The sequence below is a fragment of the Gracilinanus agilis genome, chromosome 3, assembly GCF_016433145.1.
Source record: "Gracilinanus agilis isolate LMUSP501 chromosome 3, AgileGrace, whole genome shotgun sequence".
Taxonomy (NCBI): Eukaryota; Metazoa; Chordata; class Mammalia; order Didelphimorphia; family Didelphidae; genus Gracilinanus; species Gracilinanus agilis.
Genome location: NC_058132.1, coordinates 416,998,778 through 417,015,771, shown reverse-complemented (window position 1 = coordinate 417,015,771; position 16,994 = coordinate 416,998,778). Strand labels below are relative to the sequence as shown.

The window sequence follows — 16,994 nt, the reverse complement described above, 5'->3', positions numbered from 1 at the left end:
CTCAGATACTTGGTAGCTACGTGATCTGGGCAAATCAACTTCTTTCAGCTTTAGTTTTTTCATCTGTTAAGATGAAGAGGTTGGACTCAAAGGTATCTAAGATCCTTTTCAGCTTTAAATCTGATATTATTGTCATATATCTTGTCCTCTGTCTTTCTTTTCCTCGTGCTGCCTCATTCTTGAAAGTATCAATTCCTTTAAGAGATAGGTTAAAAATATAGTCATACAGTGGAGGCTTTCCTATGTCCATGACTATATCCCCCATGCTTCAATGTCAGGTACTTCTAGGAGTTCTAATACTCCTTTCCCAAGACAGGATGCTATCCATGGACTTAACAATCCTTTCTTGGTGTCTCTCTAAACACCAAATCCCTAATGATCATTAATTTCTATTTAATGTTACATCAACCCCTTGAGGGTTCATAATAATGGTCTAAAGGATTTGTGCTAAAATTCTTTAACGGTGTCTTATGCAATAGATGATACAAATACATTTTCCCCCTTGACAAGTATAAAGATGTCTGGAAAATTACAGGATTTTGAGGGCAGCAATTTGAAGCCATTGTGATTATAAGAACAATGATTATGGAGTTCATATAGCAATATAAAAAACTCTGATGACCACTTCTGATAAAGCTCAATGTGTTCTTGCAGTACTTTAACCTGTTTTCAAGATGTTTCTAGGGGCAGTTGGGTAGCTCAGTGGATTGAGAGCCAGGCCTAGAGATGGGAGGTCCTAGGTTCAAATCCGGCCTCAGACACTTCCCAGATGTGTGACCCTGGGCAAGTCACTTGACCCCCATTGCCTACCCTTACCATTCTTCCACCTAGGAGCCAATACACAGAAATTAAGGGTTTAAAAAAAAAAAAGATGTTTCTAAACTGAGTTTACATTTGAGTGCAAACCTATTCCCATCATATGATCAGATGTACGTGTATACCCTTATTAGATGTGTAATCACATAATCAAAATGTTATGAACATTAGCATTCTTGTATCATGTACACTAAAGTTCTGTAGAAACAAACCTTATGTTGCTTTTCCCTGCAATATTGAGGCTATTTTCCAACTTAAACTTATTTTCCAATTCTATTACTCTCTGATTTAATAAAATAAAGAAATGTAATATGAAATCCTGCAGATAACAAGTATATGAAATCTTGCTAGATCACTTCTTTTAATTCTTATAGAATGTCTCACATAAAATTGCAATTATTTTAAAATTTATAGTGACAGTTTTCAAAATTGTAGGTAGGATTAAAAAGACTTGATAATTATAGTTAAGTAATGTAAATTTCAATTTGGAACTTTTGGGAGCAAAAGTTTTCATTGTAATTATTTTAAGTACTTAATGAATAAACCTAAAAGAATATTTTGAATAGTATATGCAACTTACAAGTTTGCTATAGATTTTTGTTAGTGAAAGGGGTTCGAGGAACAAAATTCTTTGGGAACCACTGCTATTATCGCTTTATAGAACAGCTCTTTCTTCTCATGAGTATTGTGTAGTGGGATCCACTACAACTAGTAAACCAACACTTACCATTTTCGTTCCCATTTCAATCTTTCCCTGTTAACACACTGATTCTCTCTCTCTCTTTTCCCCTGAGAGACTAGAGGAGGCATTTTCATTTTTACTTCATTGTTTTCATTGATTTTCTTCCTTATCCCTATCTCCTTTTTATGTATCTTCCTATTGTTCAGTTTAACCCCACAGAAGACACGATTCTGCTGCAGTTCAGTCAGTCAACTAGCATTTATTAAGTACCTATTATGTTGCCAGGGCCTGAGCTAAAAGCTAAAGTTATGAAGAACAGTAAAAAATAATCCTTGCTCTCAAGAAGCTCACAGTCTAATAAGAGAGACAACAAAACAATTCTGAACAAATAAGATAAATTGGAGGCAATCTTGGATGGAAAGCACTAAGATTAAAGAGGACTCAAAATGGCTTTTGGCAGAAGCTGAATCTTTAGCTGAAATTTGAAGAGAACCATAGAAGTTAGAAGGTAGAGATCAGGAGGGAGAAGGTTCCAGACATGGGGATAAGCCCATGAAAACGGAATTGGGACATGGATTACTACATGCAAGGAACATAAAGGAGGTCAAAGAAGAGTCTGCACTTCTGTCACTCTGAACCTGAAGTTTTCTAGCTGGCTAATAGTGGCTGAATACTGCAATATCAGATTTGGTCCCAGATCATGCTGCCATGGGAACACTGAAAATGTATAGCTCGCTAGCATGAACTGTCACTGAGATTCTGATAGAACACTTAAAACCTCAAGAAAGCAGCAGGAAGACTTGAGAACAAAAGTTCAAGGCAGCCATTCTCTCCAAAAGTACATAGAGCCTAGACCAACATAAAATCTAAAGTCAGGAAGCAGGCTGGAAGAATGAGCAAACAAAAAAAGATTCAACCACAGAGAGCTATCAATGGAGATAGAGACAATTAAGACACAAACACAAAAAAGAGAATGACTCTAAAATGAGCCATGCCTAAAAGGAAAACATTCTGGGCTTAACTTAAGTCCAGTGGGAATTCCTGGAAGTGATGAAGCAATAGTGAAAAAAAAAAAGCTACAAAAATTACTTTAAAAAATCAAATAAGAACACTAAAGGAAAACATGGAAAAAGACAGAACTGAAAAGGGAAATTAACTATTAATTAAATTAAATTAAATTAATTAAAGTTAACATGAAAAATACAAAACCTTGTCCAAGCAACAAAATCCCTAAAAAAGTGAAATGGCTGGCCAAGTAACAACTGACATGAAAAAGAATAAGGAGAGAGAATTTAAGAATCACTGGACTATTAAATATTAAACATCAAGTTCAAAAAAGGGAGTCTAGACATCATATTTTAAGAAATCACAAAAGAAAACGACAATTTAGATCTCCAAGACAATCAGAGGACAGAACAGAAAGAGAAAGCACATGCTGGTTACCTCCAGAAAGAAATCCCCAAATGAAAACTCACAGGAACATTATAGGCAAAATCCAGAGCTTCTAGGTCAAAGAAAAATACTGCAAGTAGCCAGAAAGAAAGAATTCAAGTTCCGAGGAGCCACAGTCAAGATCATATAATACTCAGCAGTTACCACTATAAAGGAACAGAGAACTTGGAATGTGATATTACAGAAGGCAAAGGATGCAGGTTTACAACCAAGAAAAACTTGGCTAACAAAACTGAGTATAATTCTACAGGGGAAAAAAATTGATCTCTAATGAACTAAAGGTCTTCCAAGCATTCCTGATACAACAATATATACATAAAAACATTGAAGTGTATATATAAATGCCAAGAGAAACATAAATGGTGTTATCGTGTAAATTCGATTTCTGGTGATCATACCTTAAATATCTAGATTCCCCTCTTACAATGGGTAAATGTGAACAATAATAAGAGACTTAAAAAGAACAAATATGGGAAGATGATATATCTGTGATTCTGTTATAAGGAAAGGAAATTATACACAGTAGGGGGTGGGACAAGGAGGAGAGGAAGGATAGAGAAAATTACCTTAGTGGAGTGTACAAGAAGACGTATATACAAAGACAAGGTGGGGAATGGAAATGTTACACTTAAACATTACTTTCACATGATCTGATCAAAAAAGGGAATATATATACACATACAGAGTTGGATACAGAAATACACTTCATTCAACAGGGAAACAAGAGGGAAAAAGTAGAAGTGAGAGGGAAAATAAAGATGGGACATTAAAGGAGGGATAAATCCTAAAGATGTATAAAATATTTATAGCAGCTGAAATTCCTGTTGTAAAGCCTGGTGGATTTCAATTGGACAAAATTCCATACCACAAAACCTGGAGTGTGATGGAAAATTAAAAACTGAGAGGGTACTTATCAATTGGGAAATGTGTAAACAAATTATAGTATATGAATATGATGGTCTACTATTGTGCTATAAGAAATGATTAAGAGGATGGGTTTAAGAGATACCTGGAAAGGCATGTATAAAGTTATACAGAACAAAGTAAATAGAACCAAAAGTGCAATTTATACAATGGCAACAATAGCAAAATTGACTTTGAAAGTCTTAGGAACTCTGATCAATGAATTACCGACCGACCAAGATTCTCTCTTGATAGAGAGATAATAGACTAAGTGCATATTGGGAAATATTTTTTTGGCCATGGCCAATGTGAAAATTTGTTTGACCATATGTAAAAGAGGTTTTGTTTTGATTTCTAAACTGGGGAGTTTGGGGGAAGAGGTGGGAAAAAGAGAAGGCAGATGGTTGCTGACTGAATATGAATTAGTAAGTAAGAACCCCCCCCCTTTAATTTGTATGCATGCTCATTATTAACTAATGGTCAAAATGGCAAATTCATTTTTGAAATATTGAAGTGCTTCATGGAAAAGTCACTTAACCCCAAGTTCAAGTCTGGCTTGTGACCATGGGAAAGTCATTTAATCCCAATTACCTTGCCTTTGCTGCTCTTCTCTCTTATAACTGATACTAAGACAGAAGGCAGGGATCTAAAATAAACAAATAAATGAGGGAACTGGCATCCCAGATAGGCAAAGTGATATATATGTTCAAGGTCAGAAAGCAAGTTGGAGGCATGATAACAACAAATCAGATAGACCAAATTATAGGTCCAGGAACCATTCTTAGAAATGCTTTAGGATAGAGAACAAAAAAGGTGCCTTTAGGTAAGTGGGAACTAGAAGACATCGACTTGAAGAAGAATCTCCAATGATGCCTTATTTCCCGTGAGGTACTTAGAACCCCAAGAAGTTAGCTTTCCAGTGCAAAAATTTTTCCTGTCAGATGCAAAGTATTTCTTTATATGATGTTATCTGAACCATCCTCTATGAGATTTGAATCTTTAGCAAGAACCTAGTCCTCCTCTTCCTCTTCCTTTTCCACTTCTCTATCCTTTCCTCCCTGTGAATGGCAATTTCTAATCTTTCTTGTGGAAAATATAAAATAAAGATAAGAGAAATACCAGCCAGATGATAGATGGATTCAGAACTGGCTAAATTAATAGTCAGATTCATAAAGTAGTTGGTGATGGTTTAATGTAGACCTGATTAAATCTTAAGTGAAGTACCTAGAAATCATCTGTGCTTGGTCCTCACTGACCTGGATAAAACTCAGACAGCATATTTACAAATTTAAGATGAAACAAAGTTAGAAGGAATATATAACACAATGGATATTGTACTCAGGTTCAAAAAATTGGTCTGGGAGAGGAACAGGAATCAATACAGCTCCACCTTTATCACCAGATTCTCAGAACAGATCTGGAACACTAGACTGAGTTCTGATATAGAACCAAGAAAAAGTCACAGTGAACCATTTTTCCAGACGAAAATTAGCAGAGATTTCTGGATACTGAGGCCAGCTTCTAGCCAGGACCACCTAGCAACATAGAACACTTCAGCTATGTAGGGTCTATGCTGAACAGCAAGGCAAGGTCCTAAAACCAAAGTTGTTGTCTATTAGTCAGTTCTAGGTCAGAGACAAGGCAACAGGGATCTGTGCCTATTAGTGGCAGTTCAGAGCAGCTGAGGGTCCTGAGAGATATACCAAGCAAGAAGAAAGTTCACAAGTAATCAGCAGTAGTGTGGCTCAAGCCTCAGGAGTAGAAGTGGATTTTAGCTCCAATGTCCAGCCCAATATAAATCCTGCCAGGGCAGGAATCAGACCAAAAGAGAGCCTGATACTGACTGAAGAGCACTTTACAGTTACTCAGATCCAAATCCAAATCAGAAACTTGTAGCCCAGCCCAGACTTTTCCTGAATTCGACAACTTTGGGAACACTGAAAGCTTACAGGTTATCAGCCTGGACTTTCTATAAGAGCCTAGAATAACAGCCTTTAATTCCTTTCATGCAAGTAGCAATAGGACCAGACTAGATCTTCTCTCCAGCAGTGTGTAGAACCTAGGCCTAACATGAAGTACAAAATCAAAACGTAGGCTGGAAAAATTAGCCAAAGGGTGAAAAAAAAATCCTAACTTTTATTTTTTTTAATTTTTTTTAAGATTATAAAAATTAGATTTATTCATATTGCTACATTTATTGCATTCTCCTAAAAAAATGGATAACTGTGTATGTACCCAATTTGCACATATAAAACATACAAAGTATATATATATATGTATATATATAGCACAAAGGCTTCTAGGCCTAATGTCCTGACACCATATAATCCTACCTTTTATAAAAAGCAATTAGGGATGCTCAAGACACAAAGTCAGAAGAAAATAATGACTCCAAAAAATCTATTAGCAAAGCCTCAAAGCAAAACATAACGGTGGCACAAATTCAATTAGAATTCCTAAAAGATGCAAGAGTTAATTTTGTTTTTATACTCAAATGAGAGCACCAGAGGAAAACATGGAAAAAGAGATGTGGGAAAAAAACATCGGGAAAGGAATTAACAGTTTGGCACAGGACCTACAAAAATTTGCCGAGTAACAAATTCCTTGAAAATTAGAACTGACCTAACAGAAATGAATGATTCCATGAGACATTAAGAAATATTAAAACAAAGTCAAAAGACTGAAAAAGGGGAAGAAAATATAAAATACAGCAGAAACAACTAAGCTAGAAAACAGATTGAGAAGATATAAATTAAGAATCACTGGATTACCTGAAAGCCAGGACCAAAAAAAAAAAAAGTCTAGGTATAGTATTTCAAGATATCATAAAAGAAAACTGCTTAAAACTCAGAGTGGGCAAGATGGAAACAGAAAGTATCCACTGAAAGAAACCTCAAAATGAAAACTCACATAATTGTTTCTAAAATTCAAAGTTTCCAGGTAAAATTAGAAAGTATGAAATACTTAAATGGTCAAAAAAAATGTGCTGAAGAGCCGCAGTCAGGATTATTAACAATTCAACTACCAGTACTTAAAAGGAATAGAATTTGGAATATGATATTCCCAAAGGCAAAAGATATATGCTGCAGCCAAGAAAAATTTATCTGAAAAAACCGAGTAGAATCCTACAGAAAAGAAATGTATGTTTAATGAAGTAGAAGACTTCCAAGCATTCTTGATGAAAAGATCAGAAATGCACAAAAACTTTGAATTTATAATATGGAAGTAAAGAAAAACATAGAAAGATAAACAGAAACAATGATAAAGGAGTAAACAAAGACTGCTTACATTCAAATATAGGGAGATCATATATGTGAATCCTCTGAACTCTATCATCATCAGGGGCATTTAATAAGGCAGGTAGTTTTGGAGTGGTTATGTTATATTTTGATCTTAAGAGAAGAATAGAAAAGAAGGGGATGGAAAAGGAAGGTTATGGAAAATTATCTCACAGTCAGGGTGCATTCAATTTATATAGACAAGGGGGTAGGATGCAGCATCTAACACCTGAACCTCATTCTTACCTGAACTAGTCAAAGGAAGGAAAAACATGCCCACAAAAAAAGTTGTGTGCAGAAATACATTTCATTCAACAGGAAAATAAGAAGGAAAGGGGAGAGGGAGGACAGGGAATTAGATGGTATATTAAGGAAGGGATTAATTCTAAGCAAAACAATCCTTTAAAGATGTACAAAAATATTTATAGCTCTTTTTTGAGGTAGCAAAGAATGGGAATCTGAGGAGGATGGTTATCAATTGAGGAATGGCTAGACAATTTATGGCATAAAATGTTATGCAATATTATTATGCTGTAATGAATGAAGAGGATAGTTTCAGAGAAACCATGGGAAACTTATATGAAATGATACAGAGTGAAGAGAGCAGAATTATGAAAATAATTTCTATGATGATTATAATATGGTAAAGCAAGCAACTTTTTTTTTTTTTAAACCCTTGTACTTCGGTGTATTGTCTCATAGGTGGAAGATTGGCAAGGGTGGGCAATGGGGGTCAAGTGACTTGCCCAGGGTCACACAGCTGGGAAGTGTCTGAGGCCGGCTTTGAACCCAGGACCTCCTGTCTCTAGGCCTGGCTCTCACTCCACTGAGCTACCCAGCTGCCCCCAAGCAAGCAACTTTTAAAGAATTAGAGATGCTGATCAGACTAATGATGATCAAACATGCTATCTACCTCCTCACAGAGTTGAAAGATACAAAATGGAGCATGAGTAACATATATACATGTGAGTATACATTTTTTCAGTTAGACATGGTCAGTGTGGAATTTTGTTTTGCTTGATTACTTATGTTAGCAACAATGGATTTGTTTTTCTTTCATTCTCAATTAGGGATTCCTAATAGGAAGGAGAGAGAGTAGATTTTTGTTGATTAAAAAAAAATCTTTTTAAATCACTTTCACACATACCAGGAAAGGAGAAATAATTTGTCTGAAAAAGATCTGGGGGTTTTAATGAACTTTAAAGCTCAAGAGTTATCAGTTAGAGCTAATGCTATCCTTTCTGCTTTAAGATTTATATCTTCCAAGAAAAATGAAGTGATAGCAACAGTGTCCTGGTCAGAAAAAACTAGGGAGCAATTCATTCTTCTAGGTTTTCATGATGGCTTTCTCTAGTACCTCTTCCTAACTTTTCAACTGTTTCTTTTTTTCTCAATGTTCTTTGACAGACCTACTTCCAGCTCATGACCATTAATGGAGATGGTAGCCTCAAGGCTCAGTGTTGGGACCTCTTCTCTTTTCCCTTTATATTATTTCACTTGGTGATTTCATCAGCTCCCAAGATCTCAATTCTCATCTTTAAACAAATGATTCTCAGATATACTGTAGTAGTCCTAGCCTTCCTCTCCTGACCTCCAGTGTCACTACTCAAACAACTGCTTATTAGAAACCTAGAACTGAATTATCTCTTAGAAATTTTAATCTCAACATATCCCAAATTGAACTTACTCTTTTTTTTTTTTTAAATAAAACCCTTCCCTCTGCTTGACTTCCCTATTATTGTAGAGGGCACCAGTTACATGGGTCCTCAACCTACGTGTAACCCTTGCTACCCCATCCTCTCTAATACCTTCCTTTCTCTACCCCCCCTCTATATCCCATCAGTTGCCAAGTTGGTAATTTTCCTTCCTTCACAACATTTCTCATATATGTGTCTCCCACCTTCTGACACAATCAACACCCAGGTACAAGCCCTCATCATTTAATGCCTGGGCAATTCCAGAAGCCTTCTGGCTTATCTCTCTGTCTCAAGTTTCTCCCCATTCCAGACCATCCTCCACACAGGTTGATTTTTACTAACGAGCAAGTTAGACCATGTGAAACTCACCCCTATTCCCATTCAATCAATTTCAGTGGCTTCCCATTACACCCAAGATCAAATACAGAATCTTCTGTTTGACTTTCCATAACCTTGCCCCTTTCTTATCTTTCCAATCTTCTTGAACTTCTTTTTAAAAAAAATTTTTTTTAAACCCTTAACTTCTGTGTATTGACTTATAGGTGGAAGAGTGGTAAGGGTAGGCAATGGGAGTCAAGTGACTTGCCCAGGGTCACACAGCTGGGAAGTGTCTGAGGCTGGATTTGAACCTAGGACCTCCTGTCTCTAGGCCTGGCTCTCAATCCACTGAGCTACCCAGCTGCCCCCTTCTTAAACTTCTTTTATCTAACTCCCACACCTCAACACTCTAGTATTATTGGTCTCCTGGCTCTTGCTCATACACAAATTCTATCTCTTGATTGTCATTTTCGCTAGCTGCTCCATATGCTTGAAACGATCTCCGTCCTATTCCTAACTTTCAAGTCTCAGCTAAAATCTTACCTTTTGCAAGGAATCTTTGCTAATGTCCCTTAATGCTAGTGCTTTTGCTTTGTTGACTATTTTCTGTTTAACATCTTGTTTGTGTATGATTATTTGTATAACTTCTTTCATTAAATGTTAATTTCTTGAAAGCAAGGGCTTTTCTTAGTCTTTATATCTCCAATTATTATTAAGTAAGCACAGTCCCTGGCACAGAAGAGGCATTTAATAAATGCTTATTAACTGATTGACTAAATCAAGATTGTCAAGGGTCCTAAATGCACGGTGTACAAGAACTGATTAAAGGAAGTGGGACATTTAGCTTGGTGAAAAGATGACTCAAGGGTAGGTAGAGGAGACAGGGATAATGCTTTCAAATATTTGAAAGGCTACTTATTAGGCCTGTTCTGTCCTATCAAAACTTTGGAAAATTTAAGCCGGATGCCAATAAAAACTTCCTAACAACTAGAGTAATTCCAAAGTAGAATGGAAGTAACACTTGTCTTTGAACATCTTCAAGCAGAGTTTAGAGGATCTCTTGCTAGATATATTGTTCAAACTCTAAAGTTCCATGTTTATAGCAGGTTTTACTTTTCCCTTCCAATGACATAAATGAATCATTTTACATTGTCAATCATAAAACAAATAAAAAAACTTAAGCTTTGGTTTGTTGGAATAGCCCAAAAGATTATGTCTTTAAAAGTCTTGGGTTCATTTACAGTAATAAGAGTCATAAAAACAATTATAATAAAAACCTGAGTAAAAATTGATTTCCTAAATCTACAGCAGATTTAGAAAGGATAGCAATAAACTAAGCAGTTATACGAACCCCAAAAAGTAGTGACTTTAAATATAATTTTAAAAAATAATTTGTATGAAAACCAGTTTTAGTTTTTGTTGATAATAAATATCTTAATAAAATAGAAAAAATGGAAAAGGATAAAAACAGGACTTTAAAGAAACTATAGAGAAGAGCTAGTTGGATCAGTGTATTGAGAACCAGGTCTAGAGATGGGGAGTCCTAGGTTCAAATTTGACTGCAGACACTTCCTAGCTATATAATTCTAAGAACTCCCACTGCCCAGATCTTACCACTCTCCTTCCTTGTGACCAAAATATAGTATTGAAAGGTTAAGGGTTAACCCCTCACCCCCAAAACACAAATACTTTTTATGAGTATTTTTATTAGTACAAATATTTTTATAACCACACACTAATTTCAATAACATAATTATAGCTGAAAAACAAATCTAAACAACAGCCACTCTATCAAAAAATTCCCAAATTTAGCAAATTATTTACCTTAAAGCCCGACTAAGCTTCTCATAGTTCATGGTAGGTTTATTTTTGCGCTGTCCCCATTTTTGTGCCACCAACTCAGGCTGATTTAGCTTAAACTCTCCTTCATCTCCAACCCAGGAAATGCAGTCTCGAGCATCTTTATCCGTTAGAAGTTCCAATAAAAATTGCCATAGTTGAATCTGCCCATTATTTCCTATTCAGACAGAATTGGAAGCCACAACTATCATTCTTATACATGGAACAAAGAAGAAATAAGTAATATTTCTTTGGTTTATAATCAATTAATAATAATAATATAAATAGGTGATTATTACTTGCATCTCGTTTGAGGGGAAATTCCACCCTTACTCTACAAGTTCATCTGTGATGAACATTCTCAGGTATAATTCTAACATATACATGTAATTTGGACAATAAATTAGAAATATAAATAGTTGATAATAAAGAAGATGGGAAAATACCAGTTCTGTTTCCAGGTGAACTTCTATCCTCTCCAGAAATACGTGGTGCTCTTTGTACTTTAGCTGTCTTTGCACTACTGTTTATAACTTTAATGGTGGTTGGTGTGGTGGGCTGTACTGATGCTGGTATAATCTGAACAGCTGAAATATAAGACCATAGAAAAAGTAGTTATAATTTCTTAATAATAAATGGGCAATACTCTGGGGAAAAACACACTGCACGTTTGTCTTAATTTCTCTCCCTTAACTTTAGAAGGCTTACAATTTCTTGACAATTATAAGATAACTTGACCAAAAATAAAATTCAAAGTTTGCAGCATAATGATAAAAAAAATCTATTTTATACAAATAACTTGACCAATATTCAACTTGATTCTCCTTTTGAAAAATGGCAGTACAGTGATGTATGTATGTATGTATGTATGTATGTATGTATGTATGTGGGACTGAGATTGACACAAGAGGTATCAAACTCCCACCTGCAAAACCAACCAGATTAAATAAAATATAGAAAAAAGTTTAACCACAGAAATACAACATAATGTTAATTTGTGGTTTTCTAAGTCAATATGAGGGCCAGAGGAATTATTTTCTACTTGAGTCTGACATCCTTTATCTACACTATAAAAGGTAGTGTTGTGTAATAGCTAAACAGCTGGCCTTAGAGTCAGGAAGATTTAGGTTCAAGTCTTCTGCTGCATACTAGCTGTGTGGTCCTGAGAAAAATCACATGACCTTTCAGTGTCCTTAATATTATAAACTGCAGAGAAGGTGCTGATCTGCCTTGCTAGAAGAAGTTCTTTATATGCAGCTTCCTATATCAATGAAATCATAGGTTTGGTTAAAAAAAAAAAATCAATACTATGTTATAGCTTATTACACCGCAAGGACACAGTTACATATTCTATACTTCCTATATTCTCCAAGTACAGGAAAAATTCCTTTGATCAACTATGATAACCATTTGTTAGTATAACTAGTGAACAAATGATTTAAAGAAATAGTAAATTTAGACATGGACTAGCAAATAACAGAAAAAATGAAAAAGCCTGCAAATTAAATTGCTTTTATGAAATTAAATACATTTTTAAAAAAATATTTGATAACTAAGGAAGACATCTTCAATTGAAAAAAAAAAACTAGCCCTTAAACTATTGACCTATATACTCACGTTGATCAATAGTAACTGTTGCTATTTCACCCATGTGTTGTTCTTGGCTAGCCAATACATCTGAATAATAAAGAAAAAAAGGAATCATTTAATTTTGTTAAATGTAAACCTCAGTTGAATAAATAAATCTAAAACCAAATAAAAAAAAAAGATTAAATTTAATGGTCTATGTTACAAACTAATGAGTAACTGATTTTTAAATAAATAATAAATTAAGAAGAAAACTTCTATTACTAACAATATAATAAATACAAACATAATTTTCACATAGTTCTCTAAATGTATATATAACTATGTCAAGCTATAGTATAACCAGACAAATGAAAACATTCTATAACTTTTAATTTTATAAAAGTCTATATCTCTGGTTTGTACTTCCTCTAGTTAAGTCTTTCTAATTATCCAAAGTTGTTACATTATAAATCCTCAAATCTCATCCTGAAAAAAGGGAACACAGGAGAGAGACAGAATTACAGAATCTTAAATCGATACTAAAGTCCAGACAGGTGAAGTGATTTGGAGAAGACTCAACAACCAAGTCAGTATCAAAAAGTCCTATTTAGAAATACATATTAGCATAAAGCTTTACTTTATAAGGCAAAAGAACACAAACTTATAATAGCCTCACATTCAAGGCCCTCTAAGGCTTTTTGTTCACAATTTATCTTTTTGGTTACCAATTCTTTTATAAAACTTCTGCTCCAACCACACTAGTTCACTGTTTAACAAACATGTAATATTTTTTGCTTTTATAACTTTAGTCATGAAGTTTCTCTTCCCACGTCTAGTCAACCTGGAAGCCTCTCTGTCCCTCTCTTCTCTCCTTATCTATATTCTATTGCTTCTTCAAAATTCAGGTAAAGTCTGATCTAACCCACGAAATCCTTTCCAGAACAATACCAAAGTGGCCTTTATCTTTTGATTTTATGATACATATGTATATCATTCATGTAGCAATTAATCATGTGTTCACTCATCTGTTATTATTTACTTTTACTTTTTGTATGTCAGTAGTACCAAGCAGGCTTCTTTCAAAGAGTCGGAGTCTACAACTTAGTTTATTGACTAAAGAATGGATATTTAGCTTATTTAAAAAGAAACATACAAAACCTCACTGCCACTTTAGAGGCTGTGATACTCATTACAAAATACAGAGATGAAGGATCTTTAAAAAGTGATGATACTTGACACTCTTAAATTAATTAAAAAAAAATAGATTACAGGAAGATAATCAGGACTTTAAATCAAACAGATTGTTCAAGTTCTTATTTTGGTTTTTAAAAATCCTGAACCAGATGAGGTGTGTTCTAATGTTCAAACCTACACTCACAAACCCTCCCTTTGATCTAACCTTCAAATCAATATATTTGGAGAAGTGAAATTTGTGGGGAGGAGTGAGATTTGTGAAAAGGAAATCGTGTATATTGTTCTAACCCATCCTTACAAAGGGATAAACAGAGCCAGGATTCAAAAAAGAACTTGGGTTAGAACAGTGAGTCAAACACAGTAAGATAGAATTTAATATAAATAAATGTATACTTAGGTTAAAAAAAAAATCAACTTTCACAAGTATAAGATGGAGTAGGTGTTCTATATCAATCAACAATGTGATATTTGGTACCTGAAAGTGTGATCTTAGAGGCTGCATTAAATAATAATGTTCAGGATCAAGAAACTGATAATCCTACTATGTTCTTCTTTAGTCGGATTGGTTTTGCCTTTTTTTGTACCTGCAGATTTTAGAACAGAACCTGGTATACTTTTAGTAAATGCTTGTTGAGTGACATTGAGACACTGGAGAACATACAGAGTCTAGAAGTCATACCATATAAGGCTTGGTTGAAGGGAATTGGTGATGTTTGGCATAAAGAAGACCCAGGAGATATATGATAGTAGTACTCAAATCTTTTAAGGGCTATCATGGAGAAGAGGTATTGGATTTATCCTATTTATCCTCAGAGGGCAGAATGAGAAGTAAAGGGTAGAAGATGCCAACAGGCAAATTTAGGTTTGATGTAAAGAAAATTTTAGAACAATTAGAACTAAATAAAATGGAATGGGTTTGTTTCCTGGAGGTTCTTCTTCAGTGGAGATTTTCAAACAAAAGCTGGATGACCAATTGTCTAGTTTGTTATGGAGAATACTAATATGTCAAATTATTTGAATTCAATGTTTCCAAGGACCTTTCAAACTCTAAAATTCTGTAAAATATCGCATGCATTCACACATACACGCATATGGACATATATGAGCAAATAGCAATAAAAGTTTGAAATGGCACTTGAGATGGAAATAAAAATTGAGATGGATTTTTAAATAAAAGTTATAAAAGACTCAAATGAACAAATTACACAATATATGATGGATTTAACATACATTTTCGAAGGAGCTCCAAATGACTCCACAGAATTTCTCCTCGTGGGACTCTCTGGAAAAAATCTTCTTGGTTAAGACTACATAATTCTCTTCCTGAAATGCTGAGTGTGGGTAGGTCTATATCAGTCATACTGAATTCCTTCATTACCCAAACCACCCAATGGAGGACTTGGTCTGTTGACCACTGTATGGGATCTAAAAACAATGTAAAAAAGTCTTCATTAGTTAAAGCCAGTTTTGCTACACTTTATTCATATTACATAGCACATGCTATTTCTTTCTCATTCTTTCTTTTTAACATATGCTATTTCTTATAGCTAACTTATTAACATAACAATAACCAGTAATATAGTCAACAGACATCCAAAAAATGCATGCAAAAGTAGATAAAAATGCTGGATGTAGCTATCATCTAGAGAAGTAGTAACTCCTATGGAGAAGGGGACAATCATCTCTACTGGTTGCTAATCAATTTTCACAGACAAGTGGGGAAGGAGAAGAAAACAGAACAGGCATTTATATAGTGTCTCCTATGGGCCAAACATAGTGCTAAATGCTTTTTACAGATAATCTCATTAGATCTTCATAACAACTTTGAGAGGTAGGTGCTATTATTATTTTCATTTTACAGTTGAGAAAACTAAGACAAAAGGAGGTTAAGTGATTTATACCAGATCACATAGCTTCAAAGTTTTGCTGAGGCTGGATTTGAACTTAAGATTGTTCTATTTCCAGGCCCAGAATCCTAAGTATCATGAGCTCTCTCAGGAACGTAAGGCTAGATAAAGTAGCAAGGTACCCCGAGAGAGACACCACATGTGTGTCAGGCAAGTTAAATGACCAACCAGTACCATGACCACTATTCTCCCCCTAGACTTTGAGATAGACAACCCAAGACCCTGAACTTTAGAGTCTTGTGAATGCAGTGCCCCAGGAGGCAACACCTGTGTGAAGACAGCCTGGCAATTGCTATTACAGGGATTATAGCCACAGCAATTTAAAAATTGGGAAAAAAAAGTTCTTGGTAAAAAAAAAGTTCAAGTGGTTCAACATCAGAAATGCATGATTTTATCAGTGGAAATGACACAAAAGACAGGTAATAACATTTATTTTGATGCTGCATGCTAAGGACTATACGAAACATTTCCATGCGACTTTCAGCTGAAACTTTTCATATGTGTTATCTCTACCCCATTAGAATGTGAGCTACTTGAGAGTGGATGTTTATTTTTCTATTTGTATCTCTAGTACTTCGATGAGTGCTTTGTACACAATAAGCACTTAATAAATGACTTATTAATTTATTATTCACTTGGGATTCAGAAAGATCTAGTTTGTTGCCTCTGAATCTGTTTTTTTATCGGTCAAAAGGGGAAAAATATCTGTAATAGCTACTTCATAGAGTTGCTCTGATGCTGAAGAGATAATTTAGGTAAAATATTTAGTCTTCCATTAGTTAAAGTCAATTTAATGCCAATTTAAGTGCTATAAAAATAAACTAGACTCATTTTATAAATCATATATATTTTGAGGCTACATTTTTTCCTCAACTTGTTTTGGACCGTGCTTTTTGTTCCTCTCATACCTCTCAGGGTCTGATGGTTTCACTTAGTGTTATCAGTTAACTTTCACTTAAGTTATCAGACTTATTTTGTCAAAAGAATAAAATTATATAGTTCCTTCCATTTTAAAAGATGTATGATCACAAAGAGAACAGAGTAAGTTATCTTGGTTTTAGAAGTCCATTTCTCTCCTTGAGGTGAAATATGGTGCCACTTAATGTAGTAAAAGAGATAAATTACTAAGTAGATTTTCAGATTTACTTCTATTAAAATGTGAATAGCTGGGACGGAATTCAGATTCAGGCCCCTATGCCTGTCAGGAGACCACTAGGAATCTCCTGCTCCATGAAGGCAGGAGCTCAAGCCACAAAGAAGAATCCAGATTTGAGTCTAGTATAAGGCTAGGGCCTGGGTTCCTGGGTAAGAGCTTCTGGTCTTGGTGCCCAGCGGGTAA

General features: G+C 34.8%; 1 protein-coding gene across 2 annotated transcripts in view; it reads right to left on the bottom strand.

Annotated features, from left to right (window-relative positions):
• GABPA (GA binding protein transcription factor subunit alpha) overlaps window positions 1-16,994 on the bottom strand; it is a 76,419-nt gene that overhangs the window by 3,490 nt on the left and 55,935 nt on the right. For both annotated transcript variants that reach the window (XM_044670263.1, XM_044670264.1), the window contains 4 exons: window positions 14,979-15,173; window positions 12,603-12,662; window positions 11,432-11,572; window positions 10,971-11,163 (listed from right to left, as the gene is read on the bottom strand). In XM_044670263.1, the coding sequence (XP_044526198.1) occupies window positions 10,971-11,163; window positions 11,432-11,572; window positions 12,603-12,662; window positions 14,979-15,173 (589 nt within the window). The remainder of the gene's footprint in view (window positions 1-10,970; window positions 11,164-11,431; window positions 11,573-12,602; window positions 12,663-14,978; window positions 15,174-16,994) is intronic.